This window comes from Equus asinus, chromosome 1 (assembly GCF_041296235.1).
Source record: "Equus asinus isolate D_3611 breed Donkey chromosome 1, EquAss-T2T_v2, whole genome shotgun sequence".
In the NCBI taxonomy this organism is placed as follows: Eukaryota; Metazoa; Chordata; class Mammalia; order Perissodactyla; family Equidae; genus Equus; species Equus asinus.
In genome coordinates, this window is record NC_091790.1 from 105,810,568 (window position 1) to 105,831,605 (window position 21,038).

Consider the following 21,038-nt stretch of genomic DNA (forward strand, 5'->3'; position numbering starts at 1 on the left):
CCTTTGAGCCACGATGTTCTTTATAAATGGAGTTAATGGTAGGGAATGCTGGGAGAATTAAATGAGATAATTTATGCAAAGCTATAAACCCAGGGCCTGATATATAGTAAATGTTAATAAATACTATATAATCAAGAAAACAATCACAACAGTAAAATAAATCATAGCGTTAACAGTCGTTACGTTCAGACTCTCCAAAGCACAACTTCATTCAGCTTGGAAAGTCAAAAGCAGAAATGAGGCCCAACAGAAAGGACCTCCCGACTGAGACGCTGCTAAAACTACATTTCCCAGCAGGCACCGGGCTCCAGTGTCTTGGGTTCTCTCATTTCCGGGTCTGTCATGTGACCCCCCCGGCTGCACCATGGCGGAAGCAGAGGAGCAGGTAAAGACTGCAACTGCTGGACGAGGGCAGTGGGGAGGAGGGCGAAGCGGTCGGGGGCTGGGAGGGGAGCATGTGGCGGGGCGGGCTGCGGGCGGGCGCGGCAGGCCCAAGGCGGGCCAGGCCGGCGGCGAAAGCCCATTTCGGGGAGCAGAGAGCGGGTGGGAGCCAGCTTCTGGAGGGCACCCGCGAAAGCGCCTGACACACCCCCGCCTTCGCTGGCGAGGCCGCCCTTCCTGCGGCGCGGCCCCTGTGGTCTGTGTTCGGGGGAATTTCGGCTTGAAGGCAGCCTGGGCTACCCCAGGGGACAGCCTGCCCGTGGGAGGCGTGAGGGGGTGCCTTGAGTTGAGGCCAGATGACTGTAATTTAAATTCCTTTTCTCTCGAAGTAGGACCATGAGAGCTGACTTGCAGGAGGGCTAGGAGAGAGTAAAGGATGAGTTTTGTTTCGCATCTATTGCATTTAGGTACCAAGCTTTGTGGCGGGCCGCGGCGGTTACGTGCATCGATTCTGGAGCACAAATGCCTAGGCTCCAGAGCTGGTTCTTTTTAATATGTGGCTTTGGGCTAATTATTTAACTTTTAATTATAAGACGGAGGTAATAACAGTAGGGTCCTCGGAGGGTGGTTTAAGATGGCATGGGTTAGTACACAAAGTTCAAGTGCTTACTACAAGTTGGGCTTAGTACAAGTTTCGTGGGCTTATTTGATGCTGGCAGGACTTCAGATCGCAGTGTCCAGTCAAAGCCCAGCCGTGTGGCACTGGAGTTTAGCGTAGAAGTTAACGACGGGAATATGAGTTATTTTCACACAGCCAATTGTGGTAGCGAGACAGTAGATGAAACAGCAAAGTAACATCAAGAAGACAAACAAGAGCAGACAAAGACCAGAGCTTGGGGAAATACCTTAGTTCCATTTCCAGTGTCAATTCAGCTTGGCGTTGCTTTTCCTCACTAATTAATAAGGCTGTCAGTTTCCATAATTACCTCTAGATGATGAGCTGTTTGGTATCATGATGAGAAGTTTACCTAGTTTAATCATTTAATTTGTACCTTTTGCAACATACTTCATGTACGTAATGACAGTTTGCCCTCTGTACATTCGATATATGCTAATAATTAAGAAATTTGCCTAGGTAGAAATTTGGTTTGGGTGGTCATTGTGATAATAGGAGAGTCCCCTAGCTGCCAGTAGAGCCTCTCTCTTGTGTTCCCAAGAGTTGAAAGGAAAATGCACATTAGGCACGTATAATTTCCTGACTCATTGCTAGGTTTGATGACAGTGGTGAGGTTGATTAATGCGCTGTCCACCTTCATTTCATTTTGAAATATTTTTTGTGGTTTGATTTAACAGCAAAAAGCCAAGCTCCTTTAATTCTTAAGTATAGTGGACTAGAAATGGAAAGAGTTGCTCTTAGTGTTTACTACAGTTTTGTGCAGAAGGGGAGTTTGGCAAAGCTGTCTGTTGTAAAAAGATGATGATTAAATCACTAACCTAGAAAGTTAGTGATATCATAAGAATGCTTCGCATTTTTGCAGCACTTTCTGGTTTAAAGAACCCTTTCACGTCGTATTTGGTCCTCACAAAAGAATCCTGTGTGGTAAAGGTTGATTCTGATATATAAGTCAGGACAAGCACCTCCTGTTTCAAACCTTCAGGTGGCTTCGCATTGCACTCCAAGGAAAAGCCAGAGTCCTTATAATGGCCTGTTTGCCCTACAGGACCTTGCCCCAGTTGCTCCTGTCCTCTTCTCTGACCTCATCTTCCAATACTCTTCTCCCCTTCTGTCACTCTGCACCAGCTAAACTGGCTTTCTTCCTGTTCCCTCAGCAAGGCTGGCGTGTTTCTACCTCAGGACCTCGGCTCATGCTACTCCCTTTTTTGACCCTAGATGTCTACAGGGCTTTCTGTCTCACTTCCACCATGTCTTTGTCCAAGTGTTACCTTTCGAGTGAGACTTCCCTGACCGTTCTTTGAAACCTTTTTCCTCCATTATTTTTCTCCTCGGAGCTCATCATCATCTGACATACTGTGTTTTTAAATTTCTGTTTATTTTTTCTGTATATTCTGTATATTTCTGTATCTTCTCCCCATTAGAATGTAGGTTCCATGATGGCAAGGATTTGTTCACTGCTGTATGCCTGACACCTAGAATAGTGATTGGCACTCAATAGGTATTAAATGATTGCATTTTACAAATAAGCAACCTGAAATTCAGACAACTCAAGTAACTTGCTCAGACTTATATCTGTAATCTCATCTTCTATCTCCAAAGCTCATGATTTTTCAAGAGAACTCTTGCCTTTTAAAAAACACTCAGGAGCCTAACTCTAAATCATTTTTTCCTTTATGAAGGAGAATTAGCCCTTATCACCGTAGTACATTTCCTTCAAGCCATCACTTCATCTTTGATGCTTTCCCAGCCAGCGTACTCCTAGAGCAGGTGTTCACGCCCTGTCCCCATCGTGTCAGTGTCATTCTCAAAAAGACCAGAGAGAGGCTAACATTCACGAGTTGTTGTTCTGTTTATTTTTTTAAAAGAAAGCTAGTAGGGGGCCTGCCCACATATAAAGTGGAGGAAGATGGGCACGGATGTTAGCTCAGGGCTAATCTTCCTGAAAAAAAAAAGAAAGCTGATAAATAATTGTACCCATATTATCAGTCCTTTGTAGATTAAAAACAGTTAGACTTTTCTCACTCTGCTTGATTTGTGCATTTTGCATTTCACGGTAGGAATCCCTTAAAATCTGACCACCATAGTAGACCTTTATTATATAATTTTTTGAAGGCTAAAAGTGCACAAAAGTGGAGTATATAAATTTGCTGGTTCTTTTCTGCTACTTTGAACCTTTTATGAAATCTTTTTTTCTTTTAAAGATTGGCACCTGAGCTAACAATGGTTGCCAATCTTTTTTTTTCCCCTGCTTTTTCTCCCCAAATCCCCCCAGTACATAGTTATATATTTTTTTAGTTGTGGATCCTCCTAGTTGTGGCATGTGGGATGCCGCCTCAGCATGGCCTGACGAGTGGTGCCATGTCCACGCCCAGGATCCGAACCCGAGAAACCCTGGGCCGCCGAAGCAGAGCACGCAAACTTAACCACTCGGCCTTGGGACTGGCCCCTTTTTAGGAAATCTTGACATAATTTTTCACCCCGAGTGCTTTAAAAACTGAGATGTATATTAAAATTAACTACAATGACAGATTAGGGCAAAGGAAGCTTTTTCTTTGACACCGTGTTCTATAAATGCGCACAGCCTTCCAAAATGAGCAAGACAAAACTAAACCTCTCCTCTTAACTTTTCTGAATGTTATATTCTTTGGTGATTGCTTTTTTTCCCAGCTTAGTTTTAGGAAGAACAAAAAATAATGAGATCTGGGCTGAATGAGTTAACCTAACATGAAACAGTTCACAGACTCACAAACTAAAGATCACTTTTTGGATGTGAATGAACGTTTTTCTTAAGTCATTGGGAAATCCTTGTTTATGCTGAGTATGGTTAAGGTAGTTTGCAAAAATAGCTGCGTGTATATTACATAGATCACAGAAAGAACAAATACCCTGCGTTCTGCCTGGAAAAATTCTAACCAGCAGTTTTACATAGTCCCAAAATGATTTATACCTGACCTTCATGATCACACATGCGCAACAGTCTTTGTCCATCCCTCTCTTATGAGTAACATTCTTCTTGAAGTCTGGTTGTGTGTGTATTTGTCTTATTTCTCCTACGTATTGCTGAGTCCTCGAGAATCAGGACAGAGCGCCCTCATGTCTGCATCTCTCACGGGGCCAGTGCTCCACAGGCACTAGGTGCTTAATAAAATGTTCCAGTGAATTTATTAGGGGGAGACTAGACTTCTGAATCCAACATGTCACATTGTAGCTTAGGCTCACTGGAATTTGTGTTATTTTGTCTTACTTGAAACTTGTGAAAGTTATTCATTCAAATGTATCGTCGATTAATTTCCTACATTCCTTATCTGCCAGCTCCGCAGGTACCCTTTTATCTTTCCTACTAACCAGCAGGGCACCTAGTCCATTAAAATCTTTGGTCAATCAGACCATCTATTCCTTGACCAGAGGAATAGGTTTCTACTTTGAAAGGAGAGTTTCTACTTTGAATTCTCCCTTTATGTTGTAGAAATTAGGGAAATTCTGTCTGTATTGTAGAGCATTTGCGGATTATCAGGTAGCACATCCATGAACGTGGATGCTCCCATGTGATGAGCCCCATGTGTAAAATAAAAATCAAGTCAACACATATTTGAGTGCCGCACGTTTCTTGCCTGTAGATTGAGCACTTTATTCCCCAGGACTCTTGTGAGCATGAAATGAGATAAAGTCTGTTGAAGTGCTGGGTTGAAGTGCTGGCCGGGTACATAGGATGATGGCTGGACAGGGACCCGGACTTGGATTGGCCTAGGTCTGCACAATGCTCTTTTCTTACAGCTTGGCCAAGACAGATCTTTTAAAAGCAACTTTGCTAATAAATTAGTAAGGGAAAAACAAAGCCCCAAACGAGAAGTTTTAAAAGCACAGGATCAGAGACATTTTTAGAGGGCCCACGTTTTACCATCCCGTAAATAAAATGTAGTCACAAATTCGCTTAGCTGGACATGCTTACTGTCTGGTAAGGTTTTCTTCGCATCTTCATCTGGGTTGGTTGGCTGGAGGTGGAGGTCACCAGCTGATTACTAGTCTCCCCTACACCCACGTTACCTCCTTGGAGAGGGAGCTCTCACCAGGTCAGGGGCTTCTGTGTTTCCTGCAGCTCCCACGCATGGCTGCTCAGTCTCAACTGCCCTGTTTCTTCCAGAAACTTGGTCCTCCTTAGTGTTTTTTTTTTTTTTTTTTACCAAATGCTTGTGACTCTAGGTTCTTCTTTATACTGCTGAATCCCCTGTGAAGATGGACTGTATTCGCAGGAATTAGCCAGTTCCCCAAACCGAGTTTAGGTAATTCTGATGCAAAGTCACATTTGGGCCTGCGTCACTAGGTCACCGAGCTGGGGCTGACCTCAAAGTTTTTCTTCATGTGCAGAATAAGATGAGTGCAGGAGTGGAGCCTAGTGGGCTGGACAGGGTTGGAAACCTGAGTCCCCCTGCTCCTGCCAGTTCCCCAGGTGCCTTTCATCTTTCCTACTCAACCGGCTATCCTCGGGTGCCCAAGAGTTGTCTGAAATTTGGCCTCTGTGACACAGGGATATCAAATGCATGTCATAAAATATTTCCTCTGCCCTGTGCTTGTGTGAGACATTGGGATCTGTCACACTCTTCCACTCAGTGCAGCTCTGGTGTACAATTAGTGTTTCAGGTGGTAGCCCCGGCATCCAGGGTTGAGTGTTTCACGTCTGTTTCCAGCCCGGCCTGATTTCCCGGGGCCTGGTCTCTGCTATCTTTATCCAGCAAAGTTTGGAGCTGGCCTTCCTCAGGCTCTAGCCTCCTCTTCCTCCCCCAAATTCTGTTTTTTCCCCCAACAGACAGTGTGTATACTCAAAATTCTGAGGACTTCATGACCTGGGAGGTCCTGGCTTCTGTCTCTCCTTCTGGGCTGACAGTCTTCTGAACCCTGTCTGGCCTCTGAGCCAGCTGTGCTGAGTCTCTTCCAGCCACTGTCCTGGGGCCTGTGCTGATGGTGGGATTTGGGGGGGGAGTGGGTTGAAAGCCCTTATTGGAGGGGTCTTCTGTGAGCCCCGTTGGCCCCTTCCAAGGGCTGCTGCTAGGTTAACATTCTGTTGGAATCGCTGTATCTTTGATCGCTGCCATCTTACTCCAGTCCCCCTTCTAGAACTGACGTGTAGCCGTGAGCCAATAATTCAAGCATCTGCCTGGAGAAAATGCACTTGGTGTTCCTTATAATTGGAAAAGGAATAAACAGAGGAGGCACAATCTTACTGTTTTAGGTGGCTGCTTTTTCTTATCGTCATCACCAGCAAATGGGTGTTGAGCTGTTCCTTTGTGGATGGTAGTGGGACACAAAAAGGCAAAAGCCATCGGGTTTATCCACAGTATATTTAAAAGGACAACTCTTAGGACAAGGCGGTTAATATTAGGTGAGCGAGCTGAGGGGGATGGGAAGAAACAGGCCACAGGAAGCCAGATGTGGACCGTGTGGCCTGGGCTCACTGGAGACAACTCTGAAAGAGGTGAGACCTAGAATGGGCCATGAAGAAAGGTTTAGAAAGGATGTCGAAACAGCCAGTGAGTTTCAAACTTTATTAGCCTCAGATTGACAACATGAAAATATAAAACATAAAATCCAAGCTCTCTTGTTGAAGCAAGAGTGAAGGCCCTTTGTTACTGCCCCCTGGAGGTACCACCTGAGTGTTTCCTTGAACCTGTAGAGCGTAGTGGGAATTGGAGGACCCCTAGGATGAGTGTGGGGTTGGGCCAAGGGCCTTCTAAGCCGAGGGAACCACTTAAGGATGCTCAGCGCAAGCATCAGAAGCTCAAGGCAGGCAGAGGGCAGTGGGAACGACTGGGATTGTATGGTGTAGGGAAATTGGGAGTCGGGGCGGTGGGTGAGGAGCATTCTGTCTCGGGCACAGCTGCTCGGCTCCAGCTGATGTTACACGGAAATGTGGATCCCGTGGAGACATATGGTCTGAATTTTATGAAGTCAGAAATACAGAGTTTTATGTAAAAGTCTTAAAAATGCTACCCAGTTTGAAGAAAACTCCTGCAGACCCCACCCAGACCATAGGCCACCATTTTGCCAGCCCTGGCATAGAAATATTTGTGAGAAGTCACCCACTGTGGCTGGAGGGCTGTGGGTTTGTGCAGCGAGTGGGAAATGAGGCTAAAAGTCTGTAGGGGGCCACATTGGAGTGGGCTTTGACTGCCCTGCTGGGAAAACTGCGATCTCCTGACTCCTGAGGGTTCTCCGAGGAAGGCCGTGCCCAGCCCGAGGTGTGTTTGGGAAGATGATCCTGACAGCAGTTGATGAATGGATAGGAGAGATCACCTGTCAAGGCGCAGAGATCGTTAAGTAAAGCTGTTTAGGTAGGTGATTACGTGTAAGGGATTGGTTTGCAAAAGAAAGGAGAGTGAGATCCTTGTTGAGTTTAGCTTTCAGCCTGTTGTCGCAGGATTTGTTCAGCTGTACGTTTGTGTCACTGCGTGCCTTCTAGCCCATCATTTTGCTTCAATCAGAACAGCACAATTTTTTTTATTGTGGTAAAATATACATAATAGTTACCATTTTAACCATTTTTAAATGTATGATCCAGTGGCATTAGGTACATTCACATTGTTGTGCAACCATCACCACCACCCATCTCTAGAACTTTTCATCGTCACAAACTGAAACTCTGTCCCCATTAAACAGTAACTCCTCATCCCCCCTCCCCCGGCCCCTGCCCAACCTCTGTTCTACTTTCTGGCTCATCTAAGTGGGATGCTACAATACTTGTCTTTTTGTTTCTGGCTTGTTTCACTTAGAAAACAGCAGTTTTATAACTTATGTTTTCATGATTTGAAGTTTCTTTGAAAGAGAGAGTGTGGAGTCAAAAAGTGTTTGAAAGTCATCGACTCTTTCTAAGTGGTCACCTTTCCCAGGGCTCAGCCATGCTTCTTTGATCCCTTGCTGGGGACCTTCACTTCCTGTCTTCTTGTTTGCCCATCTGTCTCTAGAGCATTCTGCCAAGGGGCCTGATGAATGAGTGAAGCTGAGTAATAACAGACCAGGATAATTCCTGAAGTCACTCATGCATTGCTTTGGTAGCGTTGTGGACAAAAGTGTAATTTTTTGAGGCCACAGCTGTATTTGGGAGGTTCGTGCTGGTGCTGAGGCTAAGTCTGAGAGTGTCCTGGAGTAAATGTTCTGGACAGATACCAGCAGCCTCAGGGAGTGACTCAGAGCCTGCTTTTCCCAGAAGCCTCCTATTTCTGAGGCCCCCATGCCTCAAGGTGTCAGATTCTGGCCCTGCGTGTTTTCTGGTGGGGAACAAGAGTGTCGTTTGATTTTGAGTTTTTGGATTGGAATCACTAGTTGGGGACTTATGTTTTAGTTTTAATGAAGAACGTAAATGGGACATTTGTCCTTATACCCCATATACATATTTGAATGGATTCCAAATAAGAAAAAAATTTTTTCCTTAGGTTTAATGTAATTTCTCTGAAAAGAGCAGTCAAGTGTTCTTTTAGAGTTGTAAAGCCTGGAAATAGGAATTTCCCTATTTTCCTATATTTTCTATATTTTCCACAGCTATATTCCTAGTTGTGGCTTATTGGCACAGTTGTCAAACCCTGTTCTGCTAATGCTGGTAACTTGATCAGAGACTGTCAGGGAGCGAGGCATGTTAGAAGTCATTTAAATGGTCAACCTCACCTCAGAGGTTGTTAGAAAATTTCAAGATGCTACATGTAAAGCACTTAGCATTGTGAGCAATATATAATAGATGCACAGTAAAGACGTCAGAATAGTGACTGTTAATATTAAGTGGAGTGTGTTCAAAAGAGAAGGATCAGGATGGCAAATGGACTAAATCTAGGAACTGCGGATGGTTAGCACAGAGGAGAGACAGTTTCGAAGGGTAGGCATGATTTGTGTCGTTAACTCTGGAGAACTGTCGAGTAGCAGAAGAACTGAATTTTTTGTGTGTCGTTTTGGCGCTGAGAACAAAAAATTACTGTGGAGAGATTGTAGCTCCAAATTAATAAGAACTTTCTAAGACTTAGATGAACATTAAACTAAACAGACTGCACTGCTATGTAGAGATGATTCTCATCTTCACCATGGTTAGTAATGTAACTTAGTAAAATTCTTAATTACAAGTAACACTCGTCTACATTTTACACATGGCCTTCAAGAGCAGAGACTGCTCCAGAACCTGCCAGGCCTTTACTGATTTTTGATGAATGAAATTAGAATGTTTTCAAACACCAGACTTGCCTTGGCAGATCCTACTGTCCGTTTTGCATTGAGTAATACATGCTTCTAACTTTCTAGAAAATGTTCATTCTTTTCCTTGAAAAAATATTAGTTATATCTAAAATGTCCTTGCCCCATTTTTTTTGTTCTTTCTTTCGCTCATGGAGTGTTGTAAAATGCTTACATTCAGTGTCAGCATATTAGTCGCAACCTTTTATTGCTATTGATATCTATAAGTACGTTAAGTAAATCTTCATTTTGCTGACCTCTTTGAGGAGGCATGGCATCAGCAGATTCTCTCTTTCAGTGGACAGGTGAGAGATTAGCAGGATCCAGTCAATTTTTCCCCTTTGCTTTGTTTTCTTCAGAGCAGCAAGATTCATTGTCTAGCAAGAGAGAAACTGTGTTAAATGGCAGAATCTGTCTTCTGGTTAATGGTTTAAAGAGTGGATGTAAATTATACGGCTTTTTTGCACTGTGTCTGATAGGTACCACTCTAGGGGAATTCTTTTGTAAAAGCTGTTTAACCAAGACAATCATTTTGACTCAGCCAGATTAATAACAATAATAATTAACAGCACAGGAGCTTTTCTGTATAAAAATTGGCTTATAGATAATTTGAGATGGCAGTTTCCTCTTCCCTTCCAAGATTAGTAAGGCTGCTTTGCCAGACCGATTTCCATTTTTAGCGAAAGAAAAGCCTTCCGTGTACTCAGGTGACAAGTTCCTGGGGTCATTTGTTAACTTGCTGACCACTTGAGGGAGGTCGGCAGGAGCAGTGGATCCTTGTGGCCCCGAGTAACCATCTCCATCCTGCAGGGTGCGGAGAAATTGTAGGAGGCCTTGAGAGTCGGGCCACATGGAGTCCTTTCAACTATAGTTGCAAATTACCTCCAAAAAAGGGCAGGGGGTATTAGTGGTGGGGACATGAGGACTCTTTTCCGTTGAAAATGTTTTTTGTTCTTTTGTCATCTGTTCTGACCATTTTTTTCCTCCATGCTTTTTAGGAAACTGAGTCTCTTGAAGAATCTACAGATGAGTCTGAGGTAAGGTGGTGATCCAGGAGCCTGGGGATTTCTAGGTAACCATGTTAGTATCTTGAGCTTGGTCTGCCTTGCAAAATGCGGCCTTCCCAGGGGCTGGGGTGGTGGAGGAGGGCCATGGGCGGTTGAGCCTTGGGGAAGAACCCTCCAGTTGCCATTAAAAATATTAAAGGGATTAGCTTAAAAAGTAAACAGGAAAAGGGACAAAAAGTTTTCTCCTCATCTTGAACAATATTTTAATCTGAAGCATATTGGCAGTAGGAAAATTGATTCAGAGTTTTACAAACTAATCTCAACACTTTAAAAATCTAATTTTTAAGAGAACTACTGTAGATTCTGCAATATTCTTCATTCTTTTAATAATATGGCATCCTCATTGGTTTAATTGCTAAATCATTGAAATTATAGTTCAATTTTGTAAAATAAAAAGGAAAGTAACTACCTGAAAAGCTGTTCAGGAGCTAAGTTGTGTTAAAGATTTTTTTTTTGAGGAAGATTAGCCCTCAGCTAACATCCGCTGATAGTCCTTCTCTTTTTGCTGAGGAAGATTGGCCCTGAGCTAGCATCTTTGCCCATCTTCCTCTCTTTTTTTTATTTATAGGACGCCTGCCACAGCATGGCTTGATAAGTGGTGTCTAGGTCCACATCTGGGATCCAAACTGGCAAACCCCCGACCACCAAAGTGGAACAGGCGAACTTAACTGCTATGCCACTGGGCTGGCTCTTAAAGATTGTATTTTAAGGAAACTAAAGTAACATATTAGGGAGGGCTTTTAAAAAATTTCCTTTGCAAGACTACGTATAAGAAATAAGTTTCAGGGGGCTGGCCCCATGGTGTAGTGGTTAAAGTCGGTGTGTTCCGCTTTGGCAGCCCATGTTCACAAGTTTGAATCTCAGGCGTGGACCTATACCACTCATCAGCCATGCTGTGGTGGTGACCCACATATAAAGTAGAGGAGGATTGGTACAGATGTCAGCTCAGGGCTAATCTTCCTCAGCAAAAAAACAAATAAATTTCAGCATAACACAAACTAATTACCTCATCAGTTTTATGGATGGACTAATAATAATAATTGCATTTTTTCCTTTTACTGTTTTATTTAGCTCAGAGGAGTGAAAAAATATCCATGATAACCTGCTGGAAATCCACACCAATGACTGTAGCCATTATAGTCTCTAAATTTGGCATGTAATTATTGTATGACTTTTGTTTGCTTTTTCGGGGAAAAGGTGGGCTTATACATATTCATCCAGAGAACATCTTGTATATTATGCCATCATGCATTTGTAGTTTGGCTCTAGAGTCATGGTTCCTAATATTTTCACTACTAAGGACTTCTGGTACTCTCTTTGGGGCTCCCAGAAAGGCATTACTGAGTGTGCTTACAGATAAGGTATAATATTTGTTAATTTTTTTAATAAAGTATTAAAAAGCATTTCAGATCACCGTTCTTAGTTTTGGAAATCTCTGGTTAACTGAGAACCCTGCGTTCTCAGAGTCACTGGTACAGAATCCTGTGGTGTTAGAGCCCTGTCCAGGAATTTCATTTCAGAGGTGAGGAGGATGTTGGCAGCCACCTAAATAAATCTTTCCACACATTCTTCAGTTACTGAATGGGTCCACGAGGAGAGCAAACAGAAAGTATGCCTCACTTCTACCTCCAGCATCATTAGGGACCAGAGTACTATAAACTTCAGAGCAAGTGGGGAAATACATATCTGGATTGACTTGAGCTGAGAGTCAGATGGAGACTGATGGAAATGAAGAGAGTGCAGCTGAGCTGCAGCAGTGGCGGAATACAGAGGCCCACCACCCCGAGGAGGGAGAGGGCCCCGCCTTGAGGGGGGAAGTAGTGAAGACAGGCCTGAGACCTGGTGGATCTGAGCACCGCCTGTTGGGGAATTTAAGGGAAGGGGATTAAAAATGCGAGGGACCAGAGGTGACAGTGTTAGGAGGGGGCTACTCTTGGAAAGAAGGGGGAGTCATCCCCTGGAGGTGTGGTGGTGAAGGCAAAAAGAAAAAGGGGGGGAAATTAAGGGTGCCCCCAAACAAAGACTATCAGAAAGTCAGGGGAGGCTGACCTACTCCTCTCCCCACCACCAAAAAGAGATGTCACTTATTAAAGAAAATGTACTTCATTTACCAATGTAGCTGGGAAACCTAGTAGACTGCCCAAATACCTTGTCTGCTCCATAGGAGCGCCTATTGCTGCTCTCTGGAAAATCTGAGACATTTAAAAAGGAACTGAAATGGCAGGTAGCATCTATACGAAACTACTCTAGGACGAATACCAAGTGGGAAGCAAACATTATCGGCCCAAGAAAACAGCAGCCTAATAGTCCATCCTGAGTTGGATGTCTTTAAACAAGCATTCGTGGATAGCAAAATCTGTCTTAAACCAGAAATTAAAAAAACTCGGAAGAGAAGTGGACAAAAAACTAGAAAGTTAGGGAATAAGAGTTGACCACACTCAGGAAAGAAATGGAAGGAAAAGATAGTTACTTTAAAGTTGAGGGAACTGCGACCCAAAAGGTAACCTGACTGTGTAATGTCGTATAGCTGGTTTGTGGGAGAAGGGAGTTCAAACTCAAGTCCTCAGACCCTGGGCATTTTCCGTCATTTTGCCTTCTGCTTAGGATGGCACTAAAGGACTGGAGTCAGGCCGTCGGGTTCAAGTCTCAGCTGTATTTCATACTTGCTGTGTGACCTTGGGCGCTCATCTCTATCCTTCACTTTCCTCCTGTGGAAAAGGGGGGTTATGGCTTACCTTGTGTGGTTACTGTAAGGATTAGGTAACATTGATGTTTGCAAAGCATCTTCTAAGTGCCTGGCATGTGGGAAGCACTCCGTGAATATTATGATGTTTAGCTTGTGTTTTAGATGTGCTGCTGGTGGCTCCTTTTACTGCCGGGGCCTTCAACCTGTGGGCTTGCAGAGACTCCCCTCTGGCTCCGGGAAAGTGCTTACTCTCCCCGATGCTCCTGATTCCAGGGCGTCTATGGACCAGCTAAGTGGGCAGGCTGGTGCTAGACCAAGTGTAGGCTTTGTAAGTAGACGGTGTTGGTTTGCAATCCAGTCTTTGGAGAAGTTTTTCTTGGGTTTCTCACTCAATTTGAATCACTTTCCATCCCAGGTTTGATATTGTGAGATACCACTTGGTTGCCAAAGAAGCTTTATTTTTCCTTTTCTCTTTTTCCTCTGTCTCGTCATTAGGTTTTGTAACAGTTAATTAAGCTTTCCCAGGGCAGCCATTTCTTTGTATATTTCTACGTCCTCTTTATTCAAGTGCTCAGGTAATTTCCATTTCTGTGAATGATGCTGCTTAGTGTTTTCAACCATATATTATAACAACTTATTCATCACTTTGTGAAATCCTGCATTTCATATAAACTGAGCTTTTATATCAGGAAGGTCATAGTGTTAGGTTATTCTAAGTTCTTATTTTTTTAATTTTTAATTGTGGTGAAGTACACATAACATAAAATTTGCCATCTTAACCATTTTTAAGCATACAGTTCAATATTGGTAAATACGTACACATTGTTGGGCAAGCATTCTCCAGATCTTTTTCATTTTACAACACAAAAACTATACCCACTAAATGACACCTCCCATTCTCCCTCCTCCCAGCCCGTGGCAACCACCGTTCTACTTTTTTCTCTCTATGAATTTAACTACTCTAGGTAGTTGATATAAGTGGAATCATACAGTATGTGTCTTTTTGCGACTGGTTTATTTAACTTAAGCACCGTGTTCTCAAGTTTCATCTATTTTGTCATGTGTCTGAATTTCCGTTTTAAGGCTGAATAATATTCCATTGTGTCTACAAACCACATTTTGTTTATCCATTCATCCACCAATGGACACTAGCTTGCTTCCACCTTTTGGCTATTGTGAATATTGGTGCTGTGAACTTGAGTGTACAGATATCTCTGAAAAGATGTATCTTTTCAGTTCTTTTGGGTGTATACCCAGAAGTAGAATTACTGGATCACTTGGTAATTCTTTTCTTAATTTTTTGAGGAACCACCATACTGTTTTCCATAGCAGCTGCACCATTTTATTAGAATTGCACAACAGTTCTAATTTGTCCACACTCCCACGAACACTTATTTTCTGTTTTTTTCTTCTGATAGTAGCCATTTTGACAGATAGGAGGTGATATCTCATTGTGGTTTTAATTTCTATTTTCCTAATGACTAATGATGTTGAGCATCTTTTCATGTGCTTGTTGGCCATTTGTATATCTTCTTTGGAGAAATGTCTCTTCAAGTCCTCTGTTTGTTTTTTTAATTAGGTGGTTTGTTTTTGTGTTGTTGAGTTGAGGAGTTGTTTATATATTCTGGATATTAATCCCTTATCAGACATCTATATGTCTATCTATATCTATCAAGAACTCAACAACCTATGGTTGGAATAGATAGAGGAATAGATGAATAGATCTAGATCTACAGAGTTGTAAGTGATTTACTCATATCTCTATCTCTCTTACTATAGATATCAATAATATAGATACTACAATATATAAAGAATATATAACTTTATATGTCTATATCTGTATATCCCTTTTCACCTATATGATTTGCAAATACTTCTCCCATTCCATAGGTTGCCCTTTTACTCTGTTGAGTGTATCCTTTGATGCATAGATGTTTTTACTTTTGATGTAGTTCAGTTTGTCTGTTGTTACTTTCGTTTTCTGTTCTCCTCATGTCATATACGAGAAATCGTTGCCAAATCCAGTGTCATGAAGTTTTTCTCTATGTTTTCTTCAAAATTCTTATTTTAACATGTGTTCAAGAGAAGAATATTGACTGCTCAAAATTGTTATCCCTATTTTGAAGCTGTAAGATCTTTTCGATACTGAGGCATAACCGCTATGGTGGTGTTGGTAACAGCGTGCTACAGGAGCATGGGGGAGTGGATGATGAGTCAGGAATGGCTTCATTTGTAGTCCTCGAGGTTAGTATGGAAGATGAGTCTGGGCAGAGAAGCTGGGCAAGTCTTCAGGAAGGAGGGAACGTATATTCAGAGACCAAGTTGTGAAAGTGCACTCACGTTCAGCCAACTGTGATGTGCTCCCTGTGGCTGGAATGTAGGAGGAAGTTGGGGAAATGAGGCTGGAGAAGGAAACTAGGGTAAAGTCTGGAGGCTCCTCCTAGTGTGTCAAACCAGACAGTTTGGACTTGATCGTATGGACATTGGACGCTGGGGAGCCAGCCAAAGCCTTGATTATCAGGGGTGGGGATAGGGGCTGGTGACAGATGAGCTGGAATAAGAGACCCTTGTCAGGAATTTCTCATGGAAGTCCCCATAAGAGATAGTAGGGGTAGAGGGGCCTGGGCTAGGCGGTACAGAAGACAAAGAGGAAATGCCTCTCAAGTTCAGTCGATAGGAAGTGTAGGATAGTATGTGAGAGATGAGCTACATCGGGGAGTCAAGAAGATTCTGAAGTATCTAGCTTAGCTGTGTTGTAAGAAGCTAAGTAAACTCCACTATTAGGCAAAAGAAAAGGAAAAGGACTTTCTACACTGAAAGATTGATTTCTCTATATTCAGATGACTTTTTTCCTTACAGTGGTACTTTTTAATCTATTGGTGACTCCTTTATAATGGTTTTATTCAGGCAGAAACAAATAATATGCTTTCATATTAAACATATTTTTAAACAAAAGCAAGTGAGCAAACTGATATTTGGGATTTTATTTTATTTTTAAAATCCTACAAGTTACTGCATATAGAGGAAGATTCTGAGCTGTCTTTGGAGCAAAGATGGTGCAGTGGAACCAGCACAGCGTTGGAATCAATTTTGATAATGAAGATTATTACAAAAGCAAACACGTAGAGTGTGAGAAACAGTGCTTGGCACTTTGGTCAGCTCTTTAGGTTTATTATTCCACCCTGTGACTTGCCTCTGATTTCTGCTTCCGTTTTACGGATGAAGAAATAGACTGAGAGTGTTTAGTTAACTTGCCCAAGGTCACCTTGCTGGTAAGTGGATTTGAATCCAGCAATTTGAGTCCAAAGCTGGTCTTCTAACCTCTGTTTATACTGCCTCCAGCTTCACTGTGACCTCTCTAATGCAGGTTCTTCCTCTGTGTACCTTTGTAGAATTGGACAAGATTTAAATAAAAATCTTGGGAACTCTTGCTTATGTATAAAGTGATATTTCGGGTGATGTTACAGATTTTGACTTGTTCAACTAGTAGGAAAAGATTCAATTTAAGAATCTTTGAACTTTGCTTTCTCTTCTGGAGAATAGAGAATTGTCTAGCTGATTTATATATAATGTTAAGAATTCTAATGAAATTCCTGCTTTGCCATAAAATAAATAATGCTATTTATTTAGAAATTAATAATTATAGACTAAAATAATGTTAGTTATAAGTTATATCTCCTTTGAAGAGTATATCCTTCTCTGTGTGCAAAATTTAGCGGTAAGAGTGTTGATTACAACTTTGTTTATAATATAAAAATTTGGAAACAGGCTAAATATCCAGAAATAAAGGAATTTTATTTAATTAATTTATTTTTTTTTTGAGGAAGATTAGCCCTGAGCTAACATCTGCTGCCACTCCTCTTTTTTGCTGAGGAAGACTGGACCTGAGCTAACATCTGTGCCCATCTTCCTCTAATTCATTTGTGGGACGCCTGCCACAGCATGGCTTGACAAGCAGTGCCTAGGTCCACACCTGGGATCCCGACCGGCGAACCCCAGGCCACCAAAGCGAAATGTGCAAACTTAACCACTATGCCACCCCATATTATCTTTTTAATTGAAAAAAGCTTTTTACAAAAATGCCATTTAGAGCAGAGGTTGGCAAACTCTTTCCCTAAAGGTCTAGATAGTAAATATTTAAAGTTTTGCAATCAAAGAGGCAATATTGAAGATATTATATAGATATGTAATCATATAAAAATGTAAAAACCCTGCTTGGTTTGCGGTGGGTTGTACAAAAACAGGTATTTGGCTGGATTTTGACTGTGGCTTGCTGATTCCTGATTTCAAGTAAAATCCACTTTCTCTCCAGCCTCCAATATCCACATCTAAGTATAGAAAAAAAGACTACAAGACCATATTATCAGTGCATCGTGTGATTTTTATTTTATTTGCTATCATTATCTGCCTTCATTTTCTAAATTTTCTATAGCAAATATGCCTTACTTATATACTTAGCAAAACAAGACAATTATTATTTTTTTAACAAAACACATTAATGTCTATGCATATCATAGTAGTCTGCTGTGTTGATGTTACAGAACTTTTGGGTTGCAAGCCATGGAACCCAGAATGAAAATGCATATCATTCCTTCCCCACCTCAAACTCTTAACAAGGGAGTTAGCGAGAAGGTTTAGTTAATTTCTTGGCCTCTTTATTTTATCCAAGATTTTATATAAAGCCAAAATTGTTTTTTACTCAATAGACATTTTTTTCTTGAGTTATTTTTTAAAAGTTTTTGTTTTTTTGAGATAATTGTAGATTCACATGCAGTTGTAAAAAGTAATAAAGATTCTGCATGCCCTTCACCCAGTTCCCAAAAGGTAAGATCTTGCATGACTCTTAATACATTACAACCAGGAAATCGATATTGATAGAGTCTACAGACCTTATTCCGATTCCACCAGTTTTACATGCACTCATTGGTGCATGTGTGTGTGTGTATTTAGTTCTGTGTACTTTTGTCACGTGTGAAGATTCACGTGAGCATCATTGTAGTCAAGATACAGAACATTCATCACAAGGTTCCCTTGTACTACCCTTTTATGGTCACAGCCACTGGCAACCATTAATCTATTCTCCATCACTCTAGTTCTCTCATTTCAAGCATTATATGAATGGAACCATACAGTGTGTAACCTTTTGTAATTGACTTTTTTCCTACTCTGCCAATCTGTCTTTTAATTAGTGTGGTTAGATCATTTACATTTAAGGTAATTATTGATATGTTAGGGCTTAAGTCTGCCATTTTTAATTTTCTGTTTGTTTCCTCTGTTTTTCATTTCTCTGTTTCTCATTTCTTCCCTTCCTGTGAGTTAGTGAATATTTCTTTAAGATTCCATCTTGATTTGTTAATAGCGTTTTTGAGTATATTTCTTTGTATGGTTTTCTTAATGGTTTCTCTAGGTTAAAATATACATATATAACTTAGCGGAGTCTGCTGGTATCCATAATATTTCATCACGTATAGTCAAGTGTAGAACCTATACTTCCATTTATGTCCCTTTACCCTTCCCACTTTTTAAATACAGTTGTCTTAAATATTTACTTTATGTTCCTTGAGCACCACCTCAGTTGGTATTATACTTTTTGCTTCAACTATTAAATATTATTTAAGAAACTCATGAAAAGAAGGATAATCTACTGTATTTACCCCTATTTTCAGCCATTCCTATGTTCTTTTTAGAGTTCTAAACTTTCTTCTGTTATCGTCTATCTTCTGTTTCTTTCTGTTTAGAAAACTTCCTTTAGCCATTCTTTAAGGATAGATTTGCAAGCAACAGACTTTCTTAGTTTCTCTTCATCTGAGAGTGTCTTTATTTTCTCTGGATTCTTGAGGGATATTTTCACCAGATATGCGTTCATAGTTGAGCTTTTTCTTTCGGAACTTGAGAAATGCTGTGTTGCTTCCTTCTGGCCTCTTGTCATTTCAAATGAGGACTCTGTTGTCATTTAAATTGGTGCTTCCCACATAAGTAATGTGTCATGTGTCTCTGGCTGCTTTCAAGACTTTTTTTTTTATTTTAGTTTTCAGAAGTTGAATTATGATGTCTTTGGGCATGGATTTCTTTGATTTATCTTTTTTGAGGTTCCCTCAGCTTCTTGAATCTGTAGGGTTATGTCCTTCACCAAATTTGGAAAGTTTTCAGCCATTATTTCTTTGAATAGTTTTTTAGTTCTCTCTTCCTTCTGGGACTCTGATAATATGAATGTTAGCCCTTTTCTTTTTGCTCCACAGGTCCCTGAGACACCGTTCATTTTTTTTCATTCTCTTTCCTCCTTGCTGCTCAGATGCAGGAAATTCTATTGCTCTGTCCTCAAATTCATTGGTTCTGTCCTCTGTCATCTCCACTCTACTGTTGAGCCCATCCAGTGAGTTATTTCTTTTGGTTTTTGTATTTTCCATTTCTAAAGTTTCCATTTTTTTAAAATAAGTTACATTTCTTTGCTGAGATGTCCTATTGTTTCATTTGTTTCAAGAATTTTTAATTGCTTGTTGAAGCCCCTTTGTGATGACTGCTTTAAAATCCTTGCCAGATAATTCCACCATCTGTGTCATTTCATTCTTGTAATATGCATTTTAATACAACACAATATTTAAATCTTGAAGAATCATCAATTCAGGTTTTTCAGGTCAGCTTAGTACATGCCACGTGTTGCGTGAAGTGCTTTACATTCATCATCTCATTTAACGTGAACCACAGTCCTATTAGGGAATATACTAGGCAGGAGAGACAGGTTATGCCGCAGTAACAAACGGTTCCAAAATTGTAGTGGCTTAACACAGCACAGATTTATTTCTGAGTAGAATCAGTAGTGTAGGGAGAGGAAATTGAGGCATCAGCAATACAAAAAGCTCATCATTTTCAAAAGCTTCTTTCCTATTTATGGAGCAGGAACAATATGCTGTGGAATACTTTGGTCATAGAGCTGAAAACTGAAGCAGTTCTGCTTCATGGAGATATGTATGTTTTAAATCCTGCTTATTTTGAATGGGTTCTAAGTTTTTTATTTAGAAGTATATTCTACCTTTTCTTAGAAGAATTTAGTGTGTTGTACAAAGACTTTTACAGTAGAAGCATCAAACTGTTAGCCTACCATTTCAAGATTATACTTGCAGAGCGAAGAGAAGAATCACAAGGGAAAAGCCATCAGGCTAAAGAGGGGTGGCAAGGAGAGAAAGGAGCACCTATTGGAAACTGATATGTAGTGAGGTCTGCGCTGTACCAGGTGAGGGTTTCGGTGACCTTTTGTTGTTCGTGAATGCCGCTCAATAGCTAAACTGAGGCATATTCTGCCTGAAGTTTGTTGCTTTGAAGCAAAGATTGCATGTAAATAACATAAGTCTGTACTTGAATCATGGCATGTAATAACACGGTAGTTAATTAGTGTCGCCTCTGTCTTTCTTAATTTTTGTTACTCTTATTAATAAACCTGCCTCCTAAACAGATCTCCATTCAGATCTAGCTTAGCTCATGCAAATACTATAGTTAGGAGGCCTTCAATATGTTAGATGTATTAATTTTAGTAAAATCAAGCAGGCTAACAAATAGCTGAATCTATTTAAAATAAACCTATATGCAATTTATGTTGAATGAGAAACTAATTTTAAAGTAAAATGCAACTTCTAGGTGCATCAGCCACAAGGAGAATTCTTTTTCAGTTTTGTTAAAATGAAAACCAGTCGTGAGAAGTCAGGAGATAGCTTCTTTCAATCAGCAAATGCATCACACAAAAATAATTTATTAATCTTACCTGGTGAGTAGAACATTGTGAATCATTTATTGAAACTTAAATTGATTCTTTACATGTATTAATTTTAATAAACAAATTTATAGCAACTAGTAACTAAAATGGTAATGTACCTTGTTATGAGATTGATTGCTGAGAAAAAATGGAACCTGGGGTTGTAATGTGACATCCTTCCAAATGGCCTTTGGATTAAAAATTTGCTCTTTCATTTAATGAGCTATTAATATTAACAGGTTCTGCTGATTATTGCATCATTCAGGCAAGGATAAA

General features: G+C 40.9%; 1 protein-coding gene across 1 annotated transcript in view; it reads left to right on the forward strand.

The window, feature by feature from the left end:
- Positions 1-318: 318 nt before the first annotated feature.
- The window catches only part of VPS41 (VPS41 subunit of HOPS complex), a 185,202-nt gene continuing 164,482 nt past the window's right edge, over positions 319-21,038 (forward strand). The window contains exons 1-2 of the mRNA XM_044770644.2: positions 319-385; positions 10,261-10,299. Of these exons, the coding sequence (XP_044626579.1) occupies positions 365-385; positions 10,261-10,299 (60 nt within the window). The 5' untranslated portion in view covers positions 319-364. The remainder of the gene's footprint in view (positions 386-10,260; positions 10,300-21,038) is intronic.